Raw genomic sequence first — 21,381 nt, 5'->3', positions numbered from 1 at the left:
TGGTGGATCTTGGTATTTGGAGCTGGAAGCTGTATGTGTGCAGGTTGGGGGGAGGGGAAGTTACCTATGTTAAGTAAGATCACAGTTGCAGAACCAAACAGATGATTCAGATTGTCAAAGCTGAAAGTATCAATCATCTGACTTTTTAATATGGGTTGAGATTGAAATTCTGCTCTTTTAATTTGGTAATGAATGACAGTGATAATATTGAAAAATATTAATTAATTAATTAAATTTATAGACCGCCCTTCCCCAAAGGGCTCAGGGCAGTGAACACCCACAGTAAACAAAGCATTAAAATACAATAAACCAGCACAGTACCCCAATATTTAAAACAGGAACCATATAAATATTAATATCAGATGGCATCGGACTTCCCCTCCCTCCCCATCCTTGTGCCCATGGGAGGCCAGATGGAATGGTGGCAGATGTACTTAGCCAGGCTGACCCAATGCCTGGCGGAACAGGTCCATCTTACAGGCCCTGTGGAAACTGCAAGTTCCACAGGGCCCTGATCTCCCTTGGGAGCCTGTTCCACCAGGTGGGGGCCACCATATATACCACCATATATACAATGTATTGTTGCACCCTGCCTGCCACATAAGCTATTTCAGTGTTTGGCATAATGTGCAAAACAATTGCCACTGTTACATAGATACATTTTTAAATTTTACCTACCTACTTGCAGTTCAAGCAGCTTTTATGCAAATAAAGCTTTTGGAAATTCAATTAATTTGCAATTACACATGTAAATTCACAGTTAGTAATTTACAAGTATTTGATTTGCATACACACATGTGTATATTCTGTAAAACTGAATGTAAAGCAAATCCCTCTGCAAACTCTAAAATAAATTCCTCCGCATTGCGTGCCAAATGAAATGAGGAGCTGATTCACCTCTTGCACTGACAGCTGGTTGGGAAGTAATGCTGTTCAATCATTCATTTTATCAGTTGTTCAATAGAGACTCTCCCCATTAGTGAGACTTAAAAGTATCCTAGATTTTTAAAAAAACTTCTTATTTCATCAAAAATCTTGAATGCTCTATTCTTATGTGAAGTTTTAATAATTAGAATTGTTTCTATACTTGCACATTACCAAAATTAAATTGGTACTGTACCGATCCAGGGGAAAAAAAGGCATATTGTTCATTTTTATCAGAGGCTTAACACTCCCCTATTGTAATGCATTGAACACGATTAAAAAAAATGCCTATTAAACTGGGAAATAAATCCCCTTAACAGTTTCCTCTCCCTTCCTTTCTGGTTTCTACCATATATGTCAGTTACTGTAACCCAAAGCCAGTTCTTGCCATATGAATGCAGTGCAGTAGGACTCTGAAGTATCTTCTTTCTGGCACATACAGCCACGAGATGTAGGGATGGCTTTTTGAAAAAGTTAAATAAACTCATGGAACAGTGGTCTGTTTATAGCTATGGCATGCTAGTTACATGGAATCTTCATCTTCAGTGGTCATATGGTATATCTTTTGAGCCAGGAGTCAGTGTGGTGTAATGATTAAGAGCAGTGGACTCTAATCTGGAGAACTGGGTTTGATACCCCTCTTCTCCACATGAGCAGCAGACTGTAATCTGGTGAACTGTGTTTGTTTCCCTGCTCTTTCGCATGAAGCCTTCTGGGTGACCTCCACAGTTTTCTCAGAACTCTCTCATCCCCACCTGCGTCACAAGATGCCTGTTGTGCAGATGGGAAAGGGAAGGCAGTTGTAAGTCACTTTGAAAATCCTTAGAGAAAAGTAGGGAATAAACACCAGCTGTTTTTTTGTTTCTGAATGCTGGATTCTGGGGATGAACCAACAGGAGATGCTTATTAAGTCATGCAGTTGGCAGCTGTTGAAAACAAAATGGTGGACTACATAGATCTATGGGTTGATCCAACACAGCTGTTCATCTTAGGAAAAACCAAAGGAGAGCAAGGTGCAAGGCTGAGGGTTTATTGAGTGTTTTAGATCCCTGCTTGTTTCACAGTTTGCTTCATCAGGGGATCTTCCATGGAAATTTCTCAGTTCCCATATTGAACAAATGAAATCACAAAACGCACAGGAATCTAGAAGAGTTAAATACTCGGCGGAGTATGCTGTCATGGCAAAACTAACATCTTACATATGTAATAGACCAATATCAAAGTTTAATAAAAAATGGAATTCTCTTTATACATATACTAAGCAATACAATGGGCACTGGACAGCTGCCACCAGCAGCGAGGCAGGATCTGCAGGCCTTGGGAAATGGGGGGGGGGGGGAGAAGAGCTCAATCCTGGGTGCTGGATAGTTTTCTGGGTTTTTCACAGACATGACATGAAAATTCATGCCAATTCTAATGTCAAGTCTGTGAAGCAGTAAATCCAGCACCCAGGATCGGGCTCTCCTCTCCCCCGTACCTCACTTTCCAAGGCCTGCTGATCTTGGGAAGTGATGTGGGGGAAATTATCCTGCATGCTGGACTGAGCGCACTCTAAGTCCAGCACCCAAGATAAGGCTGTCTCTCTCCCCCCCCCCCCAATTTTCCAAGGTTCGCTGGTCTTTGGAAGGGAGGTGGGGAGGGGGAAGAGAGAGCCCAGTCGAGTATGATCAGTCCTGCATACAGGATCACTTTCCCCACCTTGCTTCCCAAGGTCTGTGGGGGAAGGTGGGGGGAGAAGAGACCTTTATCCTGGATGCTGGATTTAGAAACTTTTAGAGGATGTGTCCAAAAGGGCTCAGACAGGAAAGGCAGGAGGGCCAGCTTCCCCCAATCTCTGCTGTCCCAGCCTGAAAGGGCTGAGACAAGGAGGCAGGGGATGATCTTTCTGAAGGGACTGAAACAGGAAAGGGGGGATCTTGCTCCATCTCTGCTGTCCCAGACTGAAAGGACTGAATCAGGAGAGGCAGGGGTGATGTTCCCCTGTCTCTGTTGTTCCAGCCCAAAAGGCTGAGACATTCTGGTAGGGATAGCAGGAGCAGGCAGCCAATCTTTTCCTGTCTCTGGTCCCAGCTTGAATTAGGATTAGAATAGCTGAAGTTCGGGAGAAAATTAAAGCAAATAAGAACAAGAACGGTTTAAGAAAAATGTTTTATAAGGAAACTTTCTGTTAAGCAAATGCAGAGAAAAACAAAATTAAGTCATATGTTAAAAATAATGTAATATATTTTGCCATAATGTAACTGAATAACCAGAATATAAATTTAAGTAATAAGGTCTGCGTACAGAAGTTAAACACATCAATTATTATTGATATGATGTAGTGCCAATAGAATTATTAAATCATAATAAAAGTAAGAAGTCATGTATGTCATAAACCCAACAGTCTTAAGGAGCTAGCAGTGCCATCTGAAGCAGTGTTACACTATTCTAGACCCATAAACTTCAGTGGACTTAAGATCAGAGGTGGGATTCTGCCGGTTTGGCTGAACTATTTATTAATCCCACCTCCGCACTCCTGATCCATTTGTTAACCCCACCCACTGCCTCTCTCCCACCCCCAAAATGAAGCCCTGGCCCCTGGAGAAACTCCCGTCCTGGCAGTCCTTCAGGCCGCCTCCTACCTTGGAGGACAGAGGGCAGCCTGAAGGAGAGCCGGGTGCTTGCACTTCCGAGGAGCCAATCTGCTGCAGTGGTGGCTGCCCGAGCCCCATCCCCACCCTCCTTCAGGACACCTCCTGCCCGGGAGGACAGGAGGTGGACTGAAGGAAAGCTGGATGCTCACACAAGCACCGTGGCAGCAGGCTGTCCAAGGAGCTGGCCTGCTGCAGTGATGGCTGCCCGAGCCATGTCCCAACCCTCCTTCAGACCGCCTCCTGTCCTGGAGGACAGGAGGTGGCCTGAAGGAAAGCCAGGGGCTTGCGCGAGTGCCTCGGAAGCAGGCCAGTCAAGAAGCTGGGCTGCTGCCACGGTGGCTGCCCAAGCCCCGTCCTGGCGCTCCTTCTTCCGTCTGGGCCCTCCTGAATGAAGGCTGGGAGCTCAGGCAAGCGCCGCTGCCACCCTCCTCTGCCAATTAAGGTAAGTGGGGTGGCAGGGTGAGGGGCGCAGCAAAAGGGTGGCAGTGGAAGGGGGTTGCTGAACCAGTTTTTTTTAAATCCCACCATTGCTTAAGATGACATTGCAAGCTTTGTGATATCAGAAGAGACATAGGATAATGCTTTGGGCACCTTTAGGAGATGTTATAAGAACTTGGGAGGTTTTTTTCTGTTGGGAAATAGATTAGGTTTTAAAGTAAACAAAAGTTCATCAATGTCTCTGTCCCCTCCTCAGCAAAAAGAAGCGAATAAAAGGCAGAGGACTGAGCACATTTAATCAACCTAGTTAAGGTACTCTGGTTAAATACCCTTTAGAGTTGTCTTGTGCCTCTGCTAGGTAGTTTGACTTTGTAGGTTTTCAATTATTTAGGGAACTTAAGCTTTAAATTAGAATATACAGAAGGGTGTTTATGAATCCTAGAACTGGAAGGTTGCAAGTTCATATGCATGGCTTTATCAAATAACCATTCACTTTTATTCCTTTTCCTACTTTATTTTCCAGTTGCCTTGTTCACAATTTATTCCAGTCGTTTCTCCAGTATCTCTGTTATTTCTTTTTATTTATCCTTTTAGTTACCATTTTTATTGATGCATTTCCAATAAACCACTTACCTTGTTTCAGCTTTTTTTAAAAAAACAGAAGAGCTGATACACTCTTGACCTTGCCCCTTGCCTTTTTTTTTCCTGGCCACTGTACTGCCTTTCCCCCCTCCCATATGTTCTTAGCCCAATTCATTGAACCATCCATATCACTTAATACCTACGAAATAAAAACTGGGTAAAGAAATAAACCTTTTCTCTCCCTCTTTCAACACAGGTGGAAGTTAAGCCATATGTCTTGGATGATCAGCTGTGTGATGAATGTCAGGGGGCCCGTTGTGGTGGAAAATTTGCTCCATTTTTCTGTGCTAACGTTACCTGTCTGCAGTATTACTGTGAATATTGCTGGGCTGCTATCCATTCACGCGCTGGCAGGGAATTCCACAAGCCCCTGGTGAAAGAAGGAGGAGATCGCCCGAGACATATTTCATTCCGCTGGAACTAAGTGATTCCTGCAGCGTGTTCATATGCAGGCCTCAAAATAAGTGCACTCTTCGGTTATCCTGATTCCCTGGACCTGCCCTCCTCTTCTCTCCTACTCAAGATCGCATGTCCTTCTGTTGTAGTCTGTAATTTAACAATAGCTTAATGAAAGAATGACCTATAATCATATAGGTATTTTGTAGAATCTTGTCGTTAAACTGTATGGGGAACTCCTTTTCATATGGATAACACAATGCATGGAAGTCAGGTTCTCTTACCTTTATTTACCCAGAGGACACTGCTTTCTTGCAACCTTTTCTTCGAGGAGAGAGAACAATATTAAGAGAAGAGAAATGAAACAATAGAGTATTTTGTTTTTTAATTAAATTATTGCTAATAACAAAATCAATAGAATACTTTTATTATAAAAGTAACCATGAGATAGGAACACTATGAATCTATTCTGACACTTTGTCCAGCCCTCCCTTACCTGTCCTTGACCCCTTTCCCACCCAAACCTCTGGGAAGCCTGTTTTCTTGCCGCCTATGATTTTATAGCAATGGAAACAGTTAGCCGTTAACCTCGTAACAGGAAAGAGCATGTTTAAAGCAACAAAAATGCATGAGCAAGGTTTAAAGCAGCATTAAGTTAATTTTTATTTAAGGGTTCCGAAGCTAAATTTTTAGCACAGTACGTGAGTCTCACCGTGCCTCCGACTTCCCACCACATTCAAACTTTTACTAATTGAGTAGGCAAAGCTTCGATCTGTGTTCTTCATCCAAGCAATCACATTTTAAAAGTTCCCGAATGTAAATCTTGGGTCAAGTAACTACTGGGGTGGGGGTGGGTGGGGAGTGCACTTATTATTACTTTTTATTTTTTTTATTTTTTTTAAAGAATCTTCATTATCAGAATACAGCCCTAGAAATCCTACCAAAGCTAAAGTAATGACAACTAGTGAACAGGCATGTCCTCTCCTGAAGAACAAATGTATAGATTTTATTTTTGATGGTTATATAGAGCTCTATATCCTAATTTACTAATGTTAATCAGGGGCCAGCTTTTGTTCTCCATTTTGACATGAAATACAAAATTCTGAAGATATACCTCAGTATTATTGACCCCACCCCCAAAGTGCTAATAACCCAGTCTTAGGACAGAAATAAAAATTTGGCTGCTTATTGGACTTACTCTGGGATGTGAAATCTGTTGTAATAAAGCTGTATCATAGAAAGCATAAGAGGAACAAAGTGAAGTTTGTTTCCCGGGATGTTTTGCACTGTTGGCTGAATGACTATTGGCATGCGTGTTTGCAAAGGAGAATATGCTTGTTTTCCAGCAGACAATAAGTGAGTTAGGGAATCTTAGTGTAGCAAATAAAGAATTACAGGGCTTTGAAGTACCAACTTGCTGAGTATTGCACATGGCCTGCTAAGGATATGTAAATAGGAACACAGAATGTGTTAAAGCTAAGTCACAGGATGGTGATAGTTCGAATTAGTCACTTGATGCTCTGTAAATCTGAGATGATTGATAGAAGTGAATGTGTTCAGCTCTTAATAGATGATCTTGTAGCAGTGTGCAAAACAAACCACTCCACCGGCAATCTGAACTGGCATGATACCACCGTAGACTCTTAAACCAAAGACTTGCCTTAGCACAGCTACAGAAAAACATCTCTTCTGTAAGTCCCCTCCTTCCCCTCTCCCCAATTATCTTTGAGAAGCAGTTTTGATTTTCAATACATAAAACATACCTTGTTATTTTCCAAAGGTCAAAATGGAGACATTGGCTGTCTACTTGTCAAGTAGAGGAAGGGAGCTGCTTTTAATGAAATCCCTGCAAATAATTGACAACAGTAAATGCAAATGGAGAGTGCTCTTTTGTAGACTGTCAGGGACCTTTTTTCGCCTGAAGTACATAATTATAGTTGGGAATATTCCTTTTAATTTTTTTAAACGCTTGTAGGTGGCTTGGGGTGTCTTATTGTGCCGATCCTATCCAGTGAACAGGTGAGAGATGGGTTACCATTACAAGAAATAACACTGTTTGAGAAGTAGCTTTGAAGAATAATTTTTTCCCTTTGTACATGACCTGCTGAATTTCGGTACAGTGTTTTTGTAGCTAACTTATTTTGTCATGCACATAATGTATATTTGTTATGCACTACTTTTGTATATCTTGTTTTTCCAACAGTGAGCATTTTTAGGCACACTTTTCACTGACGGGATATCTCTTTATGCAATACCTCAATTTTTCATATTGCAAAGAGTAGCTTTTTGTACTTTTATTACTGAGAGATCTTCATATACTTCATTTTTTAATATAAATAATTTTAATAAATTTTATTTTCTTATATTCTGCTTTTTATACATTTCAGTGCTCTGCATACATTTTGAATTATGGATGTTGTGCACTGGCAATGCTATTTTAGAATTTGCAGAGAAAAGAAAGCATGTTGCTTAAACATCTTTAGCCCAGCACCAGGTATTTGGTGTACATATAATTTAAGAAATACTTATATGTAAAGTTGAGACTTAAAAAAGAAATTTTTAAAAAAGCATGAAAGTGACAAATGGGAGAGTTTGTCTTTAGACCCTTGAAATTTAATGCATAAGCATAGCGTAGAAGTTAAAAAGTAACATCCCAAATTGTCTACCGCTTCTTAATAGGTTTTTAAAAGTAATACACAAATGCAGATGTTTTTGGTGAACGTTTAGCCATTTTTAATCTTAACAAATTGATGTTAGGTGTTTGCAGAGATGTCTGCTCTTTTAAATCATATTTAAGGAAATAAACCCAAGCCTGCCCAGTGGTGGGCATGTAATGTTAGTATGCATGACTAATATTAAGAAGAAATGTTATTCTACTAATATTCACTTGTGGTGATTGTGTGAAAAGCGTGTTTACAGATTATTTGGTTACACTTCAATTTACAAGGCATAAATGATTATCTATATTACTCTGTACTCCGAGTAGTGCTAATATAATCTGTCCTTCGGAATTCGTGGGAGGTGGAGTTGCCAGGTCACTCCAAGCATAACTAATGTCATTAGGTTAAAAATCTTAGGGTGTCACTTTAGTTAAGGGGTTAAACAAGCATGCCATTTTCTCTTACAAGCATGGCACTGGCCATGTATTTACAATGTAGTTGCAGAGTAATTACATGGTTATTTTTGCAGTGTAAAATAAAGTGTTTCTGATTATTTTATATGTAAAGGAACCCCCACTGCCCCGTGCTTTTTTGGTATATAGTATCTACTTCTCCATACACAGACCTCTGCAGAAAGCAAATCTAAAACTTGCAGTGAATGACTTTAGTGTTTTATAAGGATGCTGTTGGAAAGACTTGATAATTCACCCCTTTTTTGTTTCTTGAAGAGTTAAAGCCTTCTGTTTTAAAAGGTGATTTAGAACTTGAATGTGATGAATTGTGGCAAGTTAACTTCAAGTTATGTGCAATACTTATTTCAGACTTCTGGAAGATCTTTGCAGTGTAATTCTTTGTTTTTAATTGCAGACATTTAAAAATGTCATTTTCTACTGTTCTAGTAAATCCTCTTTCTTGCTGGTGTTTCTAAAGAAAAGAATCAGAAATCAATCTTTCTACTAATGTAAATTTGAGATTATTTTTTAAAAAAAGGAATAAAAGAGGTTTTGGTCATTTGCTTTATTTTATTATCTTATTTTAAAGCTACTGTGATTGATAGCATTGTAAGAATTGGGACAATATTGTATTCAACTGTTTTATTTTTTATATTTTTAAAATTTAAAGTATAATTAGTTTTTATAATTTTCATCAGATTCTTTTGTTATATTTTTTGGAAGTGAAACTTTTAGCAAGTGGGTGTCTAGTTTTTACTAATCCCTAATATGTTTCCCCCCAATGTAATGCTCATATTATCAGAAGGAAAAGTTATTTAAGTATGTCAGTTACTTGTACTACTTGGCTGAATTTCCATATAGTTTTTACTGTGTATGGGGAGGTTGTAGTATTTATTATAGCATTTTAAATAAGGGTAATTCATTTTTTATTAAAGTCATTTTCACATTTTAAGTTCATATTTTTGTATGTTCTACTCTAAGTTATAACACAAGTTTCTTTTTTAAGAGAGTTCATTTGTTGAAGTGCTAGTGGAAAATTAATGTTATTAAATAGTTTGCAAATGACTATTTATACCAGTATGCATATAATTTTTAAATATTTGTAATGTGAGATGTTGAATGAATAAAACTTTTAACTCAATCATTAGTCAGCTTGTTGCTTTGAAACACTGCTGAAATTGTTTGCCCATTGAATAGTGAACTTCAAACAGTGTGTCATTCCCATCTTCAGAAGATACATAAAACTATAGCCAGGAGCAGTGCCTCATTTTCCCTGTGTCATTAGTGAGCCAGTGTAGCACAGTGGATAGCACTGGCTTAAACCAGGGACCCACATTATTTTATTTATTTGTTTATTTAAAAGATATTATATGCCACCTTGCCAGCCAACTTAGGGTCTACCAGGCAGTAAACAATCAAAGTCATTAAAACAAGTTTTAGAAATGTATGTATCAATGAAATATGATTCAACAAACCCCATAAACAATTTTTAAAAATGGAGAATCTGTTTGGGGTAACCAAACACTGTTTTGTATACTCAACAGGATGGTTGTTAAAATCAAAATGGGAAGTTCAGGAATTTTGTATGCTGTGGTTGCACTCCTTGGAAGAACGGCAATAAAAATGTAACTAATATTTAGGAACACCCTGTCATGAAAATGCATTCCTCAACTGTTTTGCTTGAAAGCTGTTTGCCGCTAACAGCGGAATTCTAAGAGTCTATTAAAACCTTATTAAAATATGCCATTACCCTTATGCACTTTGTTAAGCTGACACCTGAATGATGTTGGCTTTGATTTGGATAAGGTTGCAACCAAAATCTTCCATTTTCAGTCATGTCACTTTCCCTGTAGTAGTTTGCAAAGCATCCCTGGGATAGTATTTAGCATTTGATCTGCGAATGGGAAGATTTTATCACTCTTGGGCCAATTCAAACCCAACAATAGTGAATATTCATAAAGAATTTTTTTCCCAGTGTTGATGGTCCTAGTTCATATGCTATGAGGATAAATCCTCAGCTGTCTGCTCAAATGTCACCCTGGGGGAAGAGCCAAATACTGACTATTTATATTTTGTGAATTTGGTACTTGGGGAGATCTGCTATCTCTGGCTGGAGTCTCATGTGACTTTGGCACGAATCTTCAGCAAACTCAGCATCGTAGTATCTATTTTTAAACACACAGTCTTCTTTATGTCAGCTAGGCCAAAAACGAGCAGCCAAATGTTCAGTCACCTGCTTCCACTTACTGCTCTTCTGCTATTTAATTATTGAGGCAAAGGGAAAGCCTCATATGATGCTCCAACAATGGAATGTTGGATGGGCTGCAAGACTACTGGGATGGCAACGTGTCTGCAAGAGGAAGAATGCGAAGTATTGGCAAGCAAGCAGCTCTTCTTCAAACTTCAAAACTTGGGTAGGGCAGCCACAGGTTCTTGCAACTTTCTCCTGTATCTCCAAATCATACTTGGAAGCTATTCAGGGGACAGACTAGAAAACTCTCATCTAATGTTATCAACTGAAGTTTTTAAATTAATTATATTTGCTGTGCCAATCAAGCAGTGCCTCTGATGTCCACACTCTTTTTTTTCCAAAGTACACTTAGGAAATACTGCTGTCATAAAGGATTTCCTGGGAGTTTGGATTTTGTTTGAGTATCTGAAGGTTAAAGGATTTGAACTGGCTGACACAGTAAAGCTTCACTTCTGGCTCTCTGCAATGAAGTCTTTCTCCAAATAGCTGGTTTGCCGTTAGACACATTACATGTCAGCAAACACAGATTTTGTTACCCTATGTCAGTGGTGGCGAACCTATGGCGCGGGTGCCTGAGGTGGCACTCAGAGCCCTCTCTGTGGGCACTTGTGCAGAGTTCATGTGGGAGGGGGGTGGAAAATCACCCCCCCCACACACACACACATCTAGGCTGACCTGGGCATGATCCTTTACCTGGGAATAAGCTCGGTTGCTGGCAACGGGGCTTGCTTCTGAGTAAACCCTCCTAGGATCGTGGTTCACCCATTTGAAGCATTGCACGGTTGCTTCACTAAGCTTACTCCTGAGTAACGCGTGCCTCGGAGCCAACCATTTTTTCCTAAACTAAAACCTTAGTATTCAGGTTAAATTGTTGTGTTGGCACTTTGTGATAAATAATTGGGTTTTGGGTTGCAATTTGGGCACTCGGTCTCGAAAAGGTTCACCATCACTGCCCTATGTACAGGGACCTGTTGTCTACTTGCAATACAGTTGCCTCCATGCAACATGGACACCAGATACATAGCTTTAAATTCTATCATGGAGAAGGAAATGACACAGGGACTAATTGTTTCACCCATTTGCTCCCTAGCCCTGCGGTCTGCTTTCTTCATCTGAAGGGCTCTGGGTGTTCTATGCAGAGAGTGAGGGAAAAGAGAAATGACAAGAATGGGATAAGGAAGAAATATGTGAAAGGATTTGTTAGTATTTTGCTTCCCACTGCATCAAGGGATTGAATGGTATATACCCAATGTTCAGATTGTAAAGCTGCAATTCTGTCTTCTAGCTGAAATGTGAGATATGACTGCAGTAGTGAAATCCTATCACCAAGGTTAACCAAGCCATTTGGCAGTCCACAGCCATTTTCCTGGACTGAGTGAAATTTTCATCTACTTGGGGTGGATAAATTCCAGACTGCACTTATCCATTGCTCATTGTCACGTCTTCAGTGCAGTTCCACATGTGAAGAACTGGCCAAAAGGCTTCCAGAAGCTTCAGAGTGCCTGGAGTGCTTCCTCCTTCCATCTGGAAACAAGAGCGTCTCATACGTTCGTACTGACTAAATTAAGGAGGAAGTACATGTGTTCCAACCACCCAAAATAGGTGTGTCAGTTTTATTTATTTTAAGATGTTCTTAATTTATGTCTAACTTATTTTTTTCCTTTTCAGTTGCATACTACTGCATTTTATTTTATTGTACTTCAGCAATGTTAGGGTCATGGACTATAACATCTAATAATAATAAAACTACTAAGGAACCCAGCCGAGCAGTCACATGACGGAGGCAGGGAGAACACTCCTCCTTCAGTTGTCTGCCACCATGAAGAGAGAGCTGGCTTCAGCTGAGCACTTCATTCACTTTGGAGTTTTTCCTTCCATTTTGTCAGCTTTGTTGGGATGGTGTTGTTTAAGAATGTTCTCAATATGGGATGAATATGGTTCAAAATGATGAGTACAATGAGTCCCTTGGTGGGACTCCTCTCTCCAAGACGGGCCCATCTTGCTGCCTTTTTACTCCCAAAACCAGACATGAATGGGCCTCAAGGCTTACAGGTGCATTGTAGGAAAAGTCTCTAACTTTGGTGGATACTTCCATGAAGAAATCTTTTAAAAGAGAGCTCATACGCCTTCCATCTCCTCAGTCCGAATTACTTTGTATGAGCTGACACCTGACTTGGCTTTGGTGGCCAAACAGGTTACTTCTGAGTTCCCTGCTAAAATTGCAAAAAAAAAAAAAAAAGGTTAAAAATACCTGTCAATCCAAGCTGACGTTTCCTTGACACCAAGGATCATCGCCAGCATGTCCTCAGTCTGCTTCCCTGGTTTGCCAACTGGATGTCTCCTCTTGACATTGATCTAAACCAGGGGTAGGGAACCTGCGGCTCTCCAGATGTTCAGGAACTACAATTCCCATCAGCCCCTACCAGCATGGCCAATTGGCCATGCTGACAGAGGCTGATGGGAATTGTAGTTCCTGAACATCTGGAGAGCCGCAGGTTCCCTACCCCTGAGGTCTCTACAACACAGAAATTGTCCTGTTCGGGGTAAATTGTTGATCTCGCCTGGACAAAGTCCTTGTCACAGTTGAGGTTGGAGTCTGGAGTCCTCTGAACATTGAAGCCCCTGTTTTGATGCCGAATGTCATTATCTCCTGTCATTCAGTCTGACATCAGAAAGAGTTCTGAGTGTCTCCTTCACCCCTTTATTTGGCAGAGAATCTTCGGTTCCTTCTTCAGAGTGACCTTTTTGAGATTCCCTTACCTCCCTTGGATCAAGGAAAGTGACTGAGGTCTGCACCTCATTCATCTTTTCTGCCTCAAGGTTCATGTGGTTTCTGTCTGGGGATGTAAATGCCCCCATGTACCCACTGGAACATGTTTCCACCATGCCATATCCTTTCCTGTCAATTTTCAGAGTTGTCTGGCAAGCTTACATCCTCAAGACTTCACCACATCTACATCACGATCCAGAGGACAGTTTTCCGTCACACTCGGTGGCAGAATCTAAGAACACATATTTCCTTCCAAGTTTCTTACCTTTACAAATAACAGGTTTCAAAAGGCCATCCACATCCCGAAACTCTTAGGATAGATGGCTTCTACTACTTCAGTAGTTCCTCATGCAAGATTAAACATGAGAATGCTTGCAGCAGAGGTGTAGCTCCAAGGGGAAGGGGGGTGCGTGCTGCACGGGTGCACGCCCCTGTGGGGGTGTGGTGAAGGTGGGACAGGGGAGTTCTGGGACGGGACAGGAGCGGAGGATGTACCAGTGCACAGGGCGCTTTCCCCCCTTGCTACGCCTCTGGCTTGCAGAGCTGGTTTCTTTAAAAGTTTAGGCCATTGCATATCCCCACAGTCATAAGGTTTCTATACCCAGAGGGTTTTTCATATCTTCTCATTAATAGGTTTCTTAAAACAATTTACTTAAAGTGTCAACCTGGGTACCTCCCCTCATGATCTCACCGTTTCCACAGACATTTCTTTAACAGGCTGGAGGGCTTCCTGCCATTCACTGCAATTTTGGGGGAATCGGTCAGAATCTGAGGCTAAAATGCATATAATTAAGTTTTGGAAATCAAGGTGATCAGGTATGCTCTTGCATTTCTTTCAGCCATAGTGACAGGAAAAGGTCTGCTCATAGCACAGGCCAATGTGGCAAAGTTTTACATAAGCAAGGGGTACAGGTTTCATGTCCCTCTGTTCAGGTTTCCCGGTTGTGGGCCATACAATGCAATATTTCTGTTGGCCATCCATGTGGCAGATGAAGACCACTGCACATTTCCTAATCAGGCAGGTTTTGTCCTCTTTGAGTCTCCTAAAGGAGAGAAAGGGGGGATATGAATCCAGCTTCTTCTTCTCGTCCTGTTATTTTGTCTCTAGGTTTATTGCAAATTATTCATCAATCCTTTGTGCCAGTGGCAAGGTTTTTTATTTTACAAAGTTGCTTTTGTGGTCACGTTCACCTTGGCCAGGAGAATGGGAGAGTTATCAGCTCTGCTGGCTGGTGCTCCTTTTGCCAGGTTTCACCCTGATAAGGTGGTGGTGGGTCCTAGCTTGGCATTTGGACTCGAGGTAGTTTCCCACTTCCGTATGTCCCAGGACATTACATTACCTGTTTTTCCCCCAAACCTTCAATTGTCAGTTGAGTAGTCTCTCTACACACACAATGTCAGAAGGACACTCCTTTTTATTTAAGTTGTACATGTTAGTTTAAACAAGACAAAATTTTGTTTTAAAGGACCTACAAAGGGCAAAGCTTCCTAGATGGGTAGTTTTTGCAATTAAATTGGCATATACCATATAGCAATGCCAAGGTGAATTGTCTGCTTCAAGTTAAGGCTCATTCCACCCAGTCTCAAGCCTCTTCAGCTGCTTTCCTTGCCAGGGTTGAGCTCCAGGATAACTATAAGGTGGCAACCTGGCCTGTTCCATCCATGTTCCTCCGACAGTTACTCCATTGATGTCGATTCCAGGAGAGATGCAGCTGTTGGGAGACCAGTTGTATAGTTGACAAGCCCATACCCACCTCTGTGGGAAGGGAGCTTGCTGCTCTCCCACGGAGGACTGCATTGAAGACATGACAATGAAAACAAAAGTACAACTTTGTTTTATTGCCTTAATTAGCTAGTGTTAATAGAACGGTTGAGTTAAAATACTAGGTAGTAATTGGGAACTTTGTGTGAACATGATAGCACTTGGAGTGCCTGCATAAGTGGTGTTTGTGCACATATAACTTTAAAAGAATACAGTATACAGTCAAAGTAGCCTTGAGAAACCTTGATGGGTTTTTTTTCCATTTCAGGCATAAAATATGTTCAGTTAGTCGAGAAGTACAGTGCCGTGTGCCTCAAAGGCACAAAGATGAAAAGGCAAACAATGTCAACCTTTGTTTTTGAAAATATGCTCGTTTGCTTTTTCTTTTTAACAAGAGGTCTCATGGCTTCGGGTGTTGAACTGATAGCTCCGGCTGGCTTTCTGCTCTGGTGCTTCGGCATACATAAACCACTGTTAGGAAATGGTGGAATTCCAAATTTGTAGGTTTCCTGGGAAGTAGGTGCCTGGAAACTAATACGATGATAGCATAAATGCTTCTTTTTTGCTTGTTCTCTGGTTTGGTATGAAACATATCCAACTCTTGACTAATAATGGCATGCGGAATCTCCTTCTAGCAATTCAAAATGTGCTGTCAATAAATCACTATGTTTCCATGTATCCATGTGCTGTCAGATTACAAATGACTTATCGTGAGCCCCAGCAAGGGGCTTGCAAGTTGAGTGAGAAGCAGAGGTGGTTTGCCATTGTCTTCCTTGGTGGCCTGCTGTCCTAGTACTGAGCCCACTTAGCTTCTGAAATTTGATGATATTGGGCTACACCATTCCACTTTGTTTCTAACATGATCAAAACAAGCTTTAAAAATTGATCTGCCATCAAGTCTTAAGCTAAGACTTCAGTAGTACATTTAAAATATTCACCCTCTGCTCCTGCAGCAAATTCAAGCCTATTTTATTTATCCACTTGCAAGAATTCTATGAATATCACCACACACAGGAACAGACTAGGGATATAGGTTGGCATAGGAGAAGAACAAAGATAAAGAAAAGGGTGGATGAACTGGTAAGGAGTGCAGCAGCTTCTTACAGCTTCTGAAGGCATAGGATATTGCTGTGGCAATCTTATTTGTGTAATTCTTTGTCTGATAAAAAGTGATCCATTTGTTTTCCTGATCGCAAATATTGAAAATCAGTGATTAAAAATATTTGATGGCTGTCAGGTCTGTGGCTTGGTGGCATAAAACATACTTTGCATGTGGAAGATTCCAGATTCAGTTCCTGATATTGCCAAGTAAATAGTCTTATAAAAAAAAAGTTGGAGAATTCTTATAAAAAAAAGTTGCAGAAGACATTTTTCAACTTGAGATCCTGGAAGTTTGCTGCCTTAAATTGCTGATAAGACTATCTGGCTGTGTTGGACCGGATCAAGGCTTGGTGGAACTCTCTATCAAGTGAGACCCAGTCCCTACTGGAGAATAAGAAGTGGTACAACTCTGAAGAATGTGACATCTTATATTTGTACTCCAAAACAGGTGCCCCATGGGACAAAGTCTTTGACATTCAAACTCTAATTATTGGCTGATGTTAGAGCCCCTACTGTAATCCTTTAGCAAAGATATGCTTGATTCCACAGGTCATCTCTATTGCTGTTGATGGTCTGCAAGTTAAATAGCACTTCATCTTTAATTCAGCCACTGCAGAGTGTGTGCTGTAATCTGTTAGCTTGCATGAGAAGTGGAAATTCTTCCATACTTTCCCTTCAAGGTGTGAATCAACAGGTCAGTATGGTCATTTTATTATTCCTTTTGAAGGGAAATTGACACACCGCGTCTCATAGCATATGCTGACAGTGTACGTGACAAACCTGTTCCTTTAATCTAGTCAGTTTGGTTACACTGTCCTGGTCCATGCTAGGAATTAATGAAAAAGAAAAGGAATTGGTTGTTATGATGGCTCCACAGAGAGGCTATAAAAACTTTAGTCTAGTTGGATAGCACTCTATGAGGAATCACAGGCTTGCTGCTGGATCTTTACGAGTCACCTCTTCTTCCTCGACTTTAAATAGCATGGAGTCTCAGGGTTATGCACCTGTTTTTTTACCCATGTAAGATGTCACATCCATCTCCTTTTGAAAAAAACAAAACCTCTGGTAATTAGTTGTCGAAGGCTTTTATGGCCGGATTCAACTGGTTGTGGTGGGTTTTCCGGGCTGTGTGGCCATGGTCAGGTAGATCTTGTTCCTACCAGTTCCTACAAGATCTACCAGACCACGGTCACACAGCCCGGAAAATCTACCACAACCAGTCTGGTAATTAGATTTGTCAAAAATCCTTGAAATCCATTCATCTATGCTTTATGGTGATATTTTCTGCAAGTGAAAGTAAAAATTCTATGGTCTGCTGTATTGTCTACCATGGATAGGTTTCCTACAGTTCTTTGCACACCCATGTCACTTTGTGGGTTTAAGCCCAAGATCTTCACCTCTCCTCTGAGGGGAGGCTGCCATTCTTCCCATTTATTCTTCAGTACTGCTCCAGGACAAAAAGGGTGCTATTTTGAATTATTCTTATGTGCTAAGGAGATCACCTGAAAAGACCTATCTCCAGGTCCAGGTCATCTTATGTCAACCCAGCAGGGTTTTCAAGACAAGAGACTAACAGTGGTGGTTTGCCATTGCCTTCCTCTGCATAGTAACCCTGCTATTCCTTGGTGGTCTCCCATCCAAGTAGTAGCCAGGCCTGACCCTGCTTGCCTTTTGAGGTCTAATGAGATCAGGCTAGCCATCCAGGTCATCTAATTATTTGTATTATAGTCTTTAAACTGTGGTTGTATTATTGATAGACTTCTCAAACCCTCCTGCAGAGAGTTCCTCTGCCATTGAGGGTGGAAGCTGCCAGTGGCAGAAATCCATCATTACCCTTTGTTTGGGATTATCCGTGGCTGTTTTTAAAAATGCATGGTGATTAGTGTGGCCCACGTGAGGCTGCTATATTGTTTTTCCTTGCTCCGTTGAGTGTTGATTGTTGAGCCTTTTCCATTTTTGCCTTTTTCAGTCTTCAATCAGTCCTTTTCTTTCAAGACAGTAAGCTGCTTCTTCTTTTTTTTGGCTTCCAGAATTTCTGATATTTTTACATGCCTGTAGGTGACACCATAACAGAATTTGGGATGATGTTTTTGGGGAGGGGAGGGAGTATATATTTCACCCTTTGGGGATGTCCAGATTTATTTTTCTTTCTTTTTGAGACAGAGCTAATGTGCATCATTCTGGTGGTCTAAGGACTGTTCCTCCCCCCAGGGCACTCCTTTTGACACTGATCCACTGGGGGTTAATGCCATTTCAAATGCCTCCTTCCTTGCATGTGCCTCCCAGTGGCTCCTGGTCGCTTACAAATTAGTCTGTCATACCACTGATTTCACCTGTAGCCCTGGATGTACCTTACTTTTGTCTTTTATTTTTATGAAAACGCTCCATGTAGTTGTGGAATGCATTGTAATTATATATTTTTTCAACTAATGGGGTCAACTTGCAGACTTTCTGATTGGAGGCCTGAGCAATTCTGTCTTGCCCTACAAAGGGACTACTGTCATTGGGGAATGCCCTTCTAATCCCTCAGAAGGGGAAAAAGGTTTTTACACTGGCCGCTTTGCTGCACAATTGCTCTGCAAGCTGCGCAAGGTTCATTTATGGTGCGTGCTCCTCCTAGTCATGTGATTGTTTTGGTAGCTAATTGCCAGAGGGAGAAGGGGTGCTCCTAGTCTCCTCGAAAGCTTTGGAAATATTTTCTGTGGCTGGCCTGTGCACATGCAGTCCCTATGTGTGCCTGCACAGAAGACCACTTAATAAACAACAGTTACAGGTAAGTGCAACCTTGTTTTCCACAGCAGTTACAGGTAAGTACAACCTTGTTTTTCACTCCAGTCCTGGGTACGCATGCTCTTTCATTTTGGGCGTGGAAGCTGAACTGAACTAAATGAAAGGATGTCTTTTCTCATCGTTTAAATGGGTTGCTCAATAGAAATTGCCCAGCAAATGCCTATGAGGCGATGCTTCAGCTGCTCTTTATTCAGCATTATGAAAGCCTGCTCAGACAGCAGTTCCAAAATGCCCATTGCCTGCCTACAGGAAATTGGAGACAAATAATGGCCTCGGAAAGGGTAGCTGGGGAGAAAACATCTCTTCTTCTCAGTAAAATAAGCCAATTCAGTAAGAAAAACAGCCTCTGGGATGGGGCTATGGTTGCAGCTGCCTTTTCAGGAATAGATTTAACAGAATGTTTGAGTGGCTTAGGTGAAAACACCTTTCTTTTCATAATGCCACAATATGATATAATTTACATTTTGTGTGTAGCCAAGAAAGTATTTACCTGTTTTTAAAGGCAAGTTCTCGAGTGGCTATTTTAAACCAGTGAGATGTGTTTTCTTGGCTTCTCCTACTCAAAAGAGAACCACCCTCTTCCTCTGTGTATGAAATTAATATTGTGCTCCCTCTGCTGGACATATTGTAGAAGTTCATTAACACTGAGTCATGCGGCCTAGTCTTAAAAGAGGAGAGGCTCTACGTAGCTGTCCAGACTGTATAATAACATCTACCCAGAGAAGAAACAATTCCAACGGAGAACCCAACATTTTGCTTAAAGAATCTCTGTTTGTGTAACAAGGCAACCCTTCATCTCTCACAAAATCAATAAAAACTAATTTTGGATTGAAAGATAATGACAGAACACAATGATGGAAGGGCTTTGTGCTGTTTCGCTAAGCAACAGTTGCATGTGATAGCAGAAAATATTTGTAAAGAATTAGTCCCTGTAATGGGGTGATGGGCTCCTAAACTACCAGGAAATAGTAGCTCTGGACAACTGTACTCTTAAATTCGCTGGCTGATGGTTCACCCTGCCAGATTCTTTCATATGATTGCATATAGGGCCACAGGAGAAAAGTTCATATGAATTTGGCCATACATGCAGGAACTGGCAGACATTTCTGTGACAGTGGGTGTACTTTATTCACAGCATATATAACCACAGAAATGGCTGCCTGGCCTTCCTGATTTATACTGATCTTGCTTCACTTAATGTTGTCTACCCCTCATGCATGAACATAAGAAAATGCGCAATAGCATAAACTGGTCTTTCATTCTGTTCCCCAGTTGGTCGAACACTACTGCTTCTGTAACCCCTAGATAGGAATGGAATGAACCAGAAAGGGGAGGAGCCTCTAGAGACAGAATGGTGCAGGATGTTGGGAAAGCAGAAAAGGGAATCAAGGCTGCCTGGCTGGGAGCTTGAAATTTAATTAAAGGCTCTTGACTCCTTGTTTAAGGTAACTATGATGTGCATATGGGAACTAATAAGAAGGAAGCCGTTTGTTCTGAATTGTAAATTTTGAATTTAATATTTCAGGGCTCTGTTTGTCTAGTGGAGAGTTCTCATCTAAGCCAGTGCAGAGCATGTTAACGTGGAGACTTCCTGGGCCACCAGCAACAGGATAGAAATGGACTCTAGGGCTGGCAAACTGTGAGAAGGCAAAAAAGTTAATTGTTAACTGTGAAAAGATCATGGTTCTATTATGGTACTAAGTTCTATGTTGCTACATGATATATTTTTAAATACAAAGTAAAAAGAAAATGTTTTATTCTCTTTGAATCACTGCAAGATTCATTCCAAGTTCTGCCCCACAGAACCCTCAAACTGAGGTTACACTTCCAGAATGGACAGCCACGGGGACGGGTAGTGATTAAGAGAAGATTAAGATTAAGAGAAGGTGCACTCTAATCAAAGAGCAGCAGTGGTGTAGTGGTTAAGAACAGGTGCACTCTGGAGAACTGGGTTTGATTTCCTGCTCTGCCACTTGAGTTGTGGAGGGTTATCTGGGGAACTAGATTAGCCTGTGCACTCCAACACACGCCAGCTGGGTGACCTTGGGCTAGTCACAGTTCTTCTGAGCTCTCTCAGCCCCACCTACCTCACAGGGTGTTTGTTGGGGGGTGGGTGGGGAAGGAAAGAAGATTGTAAGCCCCTTTGAGTCTCCTTACAGGAGAGAAAGAGGGAATATTAATCCAAACTCTTCTTCTTATAAATTCTAATTTAGGATTTTAGCCTCAGTTAGCCTTTTGTGACTCCTAGCTTGTAGGAAATGTTTTTCTACCAAGCTGAGAAGACTGACAATGGTTTTTGCTACAACATAATGCGCTTCTACATTCTAGATCCTAGTTTTGGAAAGCAGTACTGTTTCAGAAGTCCTCTAAAGTTACTCATGAGTAACGGAGTAGGATGTAGTGCATTGATAATTTCTGGTTCTGACTGCAGGATCTCTGATTGGATGCCATTTTGGGGGCTGTAACCCATACATCTCAAAAGTAGTTTAACAAGAAATGTGTGGGATCTAGGTAGAAGAGAGGCTTCTGAACTTTGAGCAACTAGAGACCTTTTGTGTAGTA

At 41.1% G+C, this 21,381-nt stretch overlaps 1 protein-coding gene across 2 annotated transcripts in view; it reads left to right on the top strand.

The window, feature by feature from the left end:
- CPEB4 (cytoplasmic polyadenylation element binding protein 4) overlaps nucleotides 1-9,286 on the top strand; it is a 78,913-nt gene extending 69,627 nt beyond the window's left edge. For both annotated transcript variants that reach the window (XM_048488157.1, XM_048488156.1), the window contains one exon: nucleotides 4,834-9,286. In XM_048488157.1, the coding sequence (XP_048344114.1) occupies nucleotides 4,834-5,061 (228 nt within the window). In that variant the 3' untranslated portion in view covers nucleotides 5,062-9,286. The remainder of the gene's footprint in view (nucleotides 1-4,833) is intronic.
- Nucleotides 9,287-21,381: the final 12,095 nt, after the last annotated feature.

Source organism: Sphaerodactylus townsendi, linkage group LG03 (genome assembly GCF_021028975.2).
Source record: "Sphaerodactylus townsendi isolate TG3544 linkage group LG03, MPM_Stown_v2.3, whole genome shotgun sequence".
Lineage (NCBI taxonomy): Eukaryota > Metazoa > Chordata > Lepidosauria > Squamata > Sphaerodactylidae > Sphaerodactylus > Sphaerodactylus townsendi.
This window is presented reverse-complemented; position numbering and strand designations above follow the sequence as displayed.